The sequence below is a fragment of the Austrofundulus limnaeus genome, unplaced genomic scaffold (assembly GCF_001266775.1).
Source record: "Austrofundulus limnaeus strain Quisiro unplaced genomic scaffold, Austrofundulus_limnaeus-1.0 Scaffold562, whole genome shotgun sequence".
Taxonomy (NCBI): domain Eukaryota; kingdom Metazoa; phylum Chordata; class Actinopteri; order Cyprinodontiformes; family Rivulidae; genus Austrofundulus; species Austrofundulus limnaeus.
The window spans coordinates 240,829-247,734 of NW_013952964.1; the positions used below are offsets into that span (position 1 = coordinate 240,829).

The 6,906-nt window shown below is 38.3% G+C and overlaps 1 protein-coding gene across 1 annotated transcript in view; it reads left to right on the plus strand.

The window, feature by feature from the left end:
• Nucleotides 1-6,906, plus strand: part of fat2 (FAT atypical cadherin 2) — a gene marked incomplete in the record, with an annotated part of 140,869 nt that overhangs the window by 45,699 nt on the left and 88,264 nt on the right. Inside the window, 1 exon segment of the mRNA XM_014026517.1 lies at nucleotides 110-320. Within this exon segment, the coding sequence (XP_013881971.1) occupies nucleotides 110-320 (211 nt within the window).

Below are 6,906 nucleotides of genomic sequence, written 5' to 3' on the forward strand. Positions count from 1 at the left end.
TACGAACGGTTCTTGCATGAGGCCCAATGAGTCAAATGTAAACAAAAACGGAGTTAAATAAACCTGAACAGGAACTCTTTTTAAAAACTTTGTTGTTTTTTTTTCTCAGATCAAAGCCACGGACCAGGGCAGCCCGCCGCACTCGTCCACGGCTCGGCTCGACGTCGAGTGGGTGCCCCGCCCGCCTCCCTCCGCCGAGCCAATCACGTTTGAGGAGCCTCACTTCACCTTTGCTGTGATGGAAACAGATCCTGTCAGTCACTTAGTGGGCATCATCATGACGGAGACGCACCGCCCGCTGCTGTGGTTCAGTATCGTAGGTGAGTAAAAAAAAACACGACTCTGCTGAAAGCCAGAGTGTTGATCGAGCTCTGAGAGAAAAACAACAACTTAAAGCTCTGATGAAGAAGAAAGAGCTCAGGAACGAGGCTAATGGTCTCTAAAAGAAGACAAACAACGTGCAGAAATACTATTAATATTTATTTCTGCAGTTTGACAATAAGAAAAAAGAAACGAGCGCTCAGTGATCACTGATGACTCCTCATAAATCTGTTAAACTCCTGCAGCTGCTCAGCCTGACATTCATCATGTTTCAGCTCCAGAGCTGACTCGTGGAGGAAAACACAAACCGGTTCCTGTCAGCTTCTGCAAACTGTTTCCTCTCAGAGCCTGACGACAGCTGCCTGTTTAACGGAGGAAAAACAAAAAGTGGGAGGTTTTCTGGTGCCACACGTTTATGAAGCTGGATTCTGTCAGGAAGAACTTCCAGTGGAGAACAAATCTGTAACGTGGTGACTCCTGAAGAAGGGCTGAAAGAAAAACATCCATACTTTCCCTCAGTGAGCCTCTTTCCTCTGTGGTTCACCAGAAATGGGTTATTTAGAGTTGCATGTTGGTGCAAAGAGTAGCCATCAAAAATTAAGTTTAAAATACTTGATTATATTCTGACACTGTGGAAGCCGAGAGCTGCCATTTCCTGCTTATAATTATTTTCCATGGTTTTCTCATGATAACAACATAATATGGTAGTACGTGCAGAAATGGAAAAAGTTGGAATTGCACAGATTAATTAGTTCTCATAAACATTTTTATTAAAGACCATGTTTAAAGAGTAACTTACCCCAAAATTAACTTTTTTTAGCTGATAAACTGTCTAGAATGTGTCTAAAATGTTATATAGTACTGTGTCTGTGCTAAATTTGATGTTTTTGTGCGTATTTGTTCAAATCTGTAATATTTGGTCTAAAAACGTGTTTTTGCTGCTCATATGGGTAGAGCAGTGGTACTGAAGGCTAATTTGCATATTGGTTAACGGCTCTCCACGGTGACGTGTCTTCTCCACGGTTTCGTCACAGCGGCTGTGTTCTGGTATAAAAGCCTCTCTCTAAGACACGCCCCTGCAGCAGTCAGAGGGTGGAACAGTTAGCAAGCTTAGCATGATCGTCTGTTGACCTTCAGCCTCGGGTGGGGAGAGCTGACTGCTGCGCTGCTCTCTCTCTACACACACACACACACACACACACACACACACACCAGCAGTACGTCCTGCACAGCGGGAGGGGAGGAGGGGAAAGAAAGGCAGCGGGGCAGCTTCGTCCCGAACCCACACATGTCAACTTGTACAGATTGTCTGTAAGTTATAAGGATTTTACGTCATTTTGCAGGTAAATCCTCCACCTCAGACGTTCAGAGATGTAACTATCTGCGATACTGTGGTCACTCTTCATGTAGCATCAATTATGCTAATGCTAACTCCCTGTCACGTTCTCTCGTCCTGGCCACACCTCCGCTCTCTAACCCCCACTTACCCACCCCCACCCCCTCCCATACCCACTTTGATACTTTGATGCATTTTTTCAAATTTCACCTTGGGGCGGAGTTATCTTTTCACAGGGGGGGTAAGATACACTTTAAATTTGTTTCACTACTAACTTAAATATTAATAATAATATTTTGCAGTGGTGGGCAGTACTAATCCAAAAATTAGCTCCGCAATTTCTAAAGCGCTTCTGTAAATATTTAGGTCCGCAACTTCAAAAGTGTTTATGCCGTAGAAAAACTAGCGGAATTTAATTTTCAAGAGCAAGTTCAATTTGACACTTACTGTCTGGCAATAATTCATGTATAGTATATGCACAACACTGCCAACTAGTGGTGTATGAAGTCTTTTAACAGCTTGATCCTACAACCACCGATTGCTGGGGATGTGAGTTCCTGAAACAGAACTTTAGATCCTGGTGTAAAAATTAAAAAGTTGTTGAGGATTGCTAGTTTGGCTGCTTCTTTATCTTTTTCTTTTGTTTGTTGTAGATTTTTCATTAAAGAAGCATCAATAAAGTAATTTTAAAACTGTTTATTGGAAAACTGAAGCGATGCATTCTGGGTACATGACGAATTTGATTTGTGACGGGAAACGAAAGTACGGAGTACAGGAAACTATCTCCACTTCAAAATAAGAGCTTGGATTTTAAAGTTTTCCATGTAGTTGCTCCAGTTGACCACTAGATGTCAGTCTTCATCAGCAAAACATCTTCAAATCATTTCTGAGTCTCTAACGAAGTTGCTTCGACCAATTACGTCAAGTATTGAGCTCCAGCGTTTAAACTTTTTTTTTTTAAAAAGGAGCTCTGATTGTAAAGTAAAATAAATCAATACATACAAAATTTTAGTATGGATTACAAACGTTTATTGTTTTAGCTGGGACAGGGAGGTCTAAACACTGCCTTCCTGCTACGTAAGCAGACACAAAGCATTGTGGGAAATCAGAACCGTGACCCAAAGCAACAGTCAACAAGGATGTATATTTTCACAATAAGTGTGTTTATCTGGGAGGGGTGCTGTTGGATAGATCACATGTTGTGATTCATTGACAGTCATACCTTCTGCTGTTCAAGGTAATGATGACTGGTAGATAATTAGTTATTAGCGGTACTGCATTTTCATTTTAGAAAGCGTAAATCTGCTTATGAATTATAAAAATTAGTAAGTCCGCTAAAGCGCAAATGAAATATTTAGGTCCGCAATTACTGGATTTGATTTAGCGGGCTGGTGCCCACCACTGATATTTTATTATGATGTTTTCTTGGTTTGAGATAATATTTAAATAGTGATTTTGTATCACTACATGACAAAGGTAATAGATGCTAACTTCCTGTTTCAGCGAGTGTATATTTTATTATTGTGGAAAATTCCTGAGTTTCAGGTAAAATTTTTAAATCACTTCCTGAGTTACTGTTATTTTGTTGTTTCATTGAGCTCTTACATAACTGCAGAGCTGTGTGTGCAGATGAGTGTGCAGAAACAGAAAAAGTTGAAGCTTTGACAGCTTCGTTTATCCTGTCAGAGCTGAAGAGTTTGTTTTATTCATGGATCCTTGTGATGCAGTGAAATATTTGCCCACGTCTGGTCAGCAGATCTACCTGTGGAATAATCACTGAAGGCCCGTCAACCGTCAGATCAACCCGTTCTTTTATCACCATCTCTGCGTGACAGCAGCTTTCATGTCTGTTTTATTTCACTCGGATATAATCCCTGAGCCTAATCTCCTCTGGCACATGAGGGCTGTTGTGTCGCACAGCTTCTATCCCAGGCCGATATCATCGGGGTTTTATTGCCCCGTTTGCCTTCCTGCTCTCCAGCAGCAGAACACAGATTTGTATCGGTGTTCTCAGCGATAACTCACTGGGAACAATGAAGGCTTCCTTTGCTGTCAAAATAACTCAAACACTTCATGCGAATCCACTCAAAAACAAAATGCTGCATTTAGCAGCAAACTGTACGACAGCGCGTTAGTGCCTTTCAGAAGATTCAGCATCAGTCTGTTTGAATAATAATAAAAAAACTGTTAACTCCCTGCAGACTGTTGCTGCGTCTAAAGCTGGGCTTCCACATCGAAATAAAAGATTTTATTTGGTCACATAAAGAACAAAGCTTTACCCCTGTATGAACAGCTTGTTGTGCCTCACCTTACACTTACCAATGGATTCCCTGAAACACAAAATGCACACAAAACACAGAAACAAAAACAAGGAGGAAAAAAACACTGAATGAAACATCACTACTGAATATACAAAACAGCAGTGTCCTTCCTGTGTGTACCTGTTTATATACATAAAAATACAGATCATTATTACCATTCTTTAATAACAATATCATTACTGTTTTTATTACATGCAAAGAATTTCATGGATCACCACCAACATCACAACTAATATCAACTCCAACTCATAATTAATTTACTTTAAGCTTAAAATTATTTCATGATTTAACACCCAACAATAATACACATCTATGTTTGACTTGTTCTTACTTTACCTACTTCAAAAAAAAACAACCTTAGATAATAATTATTTTTCCCATAACTTAAAAACATCTTTGATTCAGGAAGATTGTTGTTTCCAGTGTTCTTAATTACACTAATCACCACAGCAGAAGACTAGGAGTAGGGTTAGGGCCACTGGGGGGAAAAAAACCAGAATGCTGATTTTAATTTCAGAATTCTGGTGTTTTTTTTTTTCTCAGAGTTAGGAAAACAAATCAGAATTCTGAGTTTAATCTCTCACTTTAAACTCAGAATTCTGATTTTAATTTCACAATTCTGACATTTTTCTCTGAATTAGGAAAAAAAGTCAGATTTTTTAAATATTTTCCCCCTAGTCTTCTTTCATACTTTATGAATAGTGGATTTGTGGAATCAAAAAGTAAAACAAAACAAAACAAAAAACTAAACTAAACAAAAATGAGCATTATATATTAATCTAATTGATTTTCTGTTTAGTTTAATCATCGGATCCATGTTTACGATACTCTGWACTTCTACACAATGGGACATAAACGGCACTACAAGTGAAAAATCAAGTATATGCAGACAATAATGGCAACAAATTATGATATTTCTTGTTTGATATTTTCTATATGTGACGTCCAAAAGAGTTTCTCATTAACGATTATTCCCAAGAATATTATTAGGTCCTCTTTCAATTTCAACTCTGCATAAATAAAATTTTATGTCTAACCCAAACTCCACAAAACACCACACATTTTGTTTTACCTTCATTTAAAGATATTTTTATTAAAATAAAACCATTTTTTTAAATAACACTAGTTCCCTTCCTACAGTAAACACAAATTCCTCCATATCTTCTGCTGAATAAAACAAAGAAGTAGCTGAAAATTTCATACTTTAAAAATGTCATTTAAATAAATTGTAAATTACTTTGGGCCTAAAACTGAACCCTGTGGAACACCGCAGATCCAAGATGATACAATTGGCTACATCGGTCATTTGAGGAAACGATAATACCGTTTTCTAGTTTTTATAATGCTTAAAAGTTGTCTAAACTTTGGAGAGTGGTGATGCAGAGGTTAAAGAAGATGAGTCTGTGATCGGAAGGTCGTCGGTTCAACTCCTTGGACCAACTGGCCCCACTTTGGGCCCTTGAGCAAGGCCCTTAACCCCTCAGCAGCTCCCGCTGTAATTGGCATGTGTGTGTTCATGTGTGTGATGGGTAAAATGCAGAGAATTATTTTTCCCACCACGGGATCAATACAGTGTATAAAATAAAATAAAATAAAATAAACTCTGAGTTCTCTGATTCACGGCTGATAAAATACCAGACTAAACTGACACTTTAAGATTTGAAAAACGACTTTTTATCTCCATTATTGCAGCTTTTTTCTCTCAATAAAACTCACACCTTTTTATTCTCAAACTCCAATAAAGAAACTTTTCTTATATTATTTCATTATTTCCTTCTAAGTGGCCCTCATCATGAGAACTGCAGGTGAGAACACCACCTGGTCTGTTTCTGGATCCGGAGCCCCTTCAGCTCCACTGGTCTGTGATCTCTGTGTTCCTCATGGCAGTGGTCCGCCACGAGGGTCAGCACCTGCTGAGACACAAACACAATTAGTTTAATCTGACAGACCTGGCTCAGATGGAGGTCATGGCCATAAAGTAATAACACGTCCCAAAGTATTTTTGTAAAAACAGACTTCTTTCTGAACTTTTCAGCCACTTTTCACCTCGGTTATCGCAGGGACAACCTGAGGAATGAATCATTGATGAATCCTGTTGAAGGTTGAACATAATTCGATGCAGAAGAAGACCTTGAGTTAACATTAATTCATCAATCTTTCACGCTTCTCTCTAGTTGCTCCTGACACCGGTGTCTCCAGCCCTCGAGGAGCTGCAGGATTAATTGAGCTTGTTAGATGTTTAAAATGATAGCAACGAGACAAAAACACACTTCTCCTTGATCTACACAAAACTGTTTTACTTCTTTGAGATTTTAAAAACACCAATATGAAGCGGGGTGAGAAGTTAAACCTCTGTCTGTGTGGAGATTCATGACCTTGAAGAGCTTTAGTGAGAATAATTTGGATTATTTTAAGAAACTTGATAAAATGTGCTTTTTAAATTCAGTTTGACTCCGATGATTTTCACCTTCAGACTTTTCTTCTTAATTGCACTGAATATATTTTTGTGTTAAAGAAAAGAGATGTATAGAAAACAGAAATTATTTCAACAGATAAAACAATGTAATGTTTACTTACAGTTACTTGAAAAAACATTATTTAATCAACTACTTCAGCATCTAGAAGCTAATAATATGCTAAGCAATAGCCAACATGGTTTCCGCACGTCAAGGTCAACCATGTCTGCATTAATTTTATTCACTGAACAAATACGTGCTGCTTTGAACAAAGGTCCAGTAACTGGTGCTGTATATATAGATTTTCATAAAGCATTAGAGTATAATGATCAACTGTGTCAAACGCTTTATGAAAATCAATATATATATACAGCACCAGTTACTGGACCTTTGTTCAAAGCAGCACATATTTGTTCAGTGAATAAAATTAATGCAGACATGGTTGACCTTGACGTGCGGAAACCATGTTGGC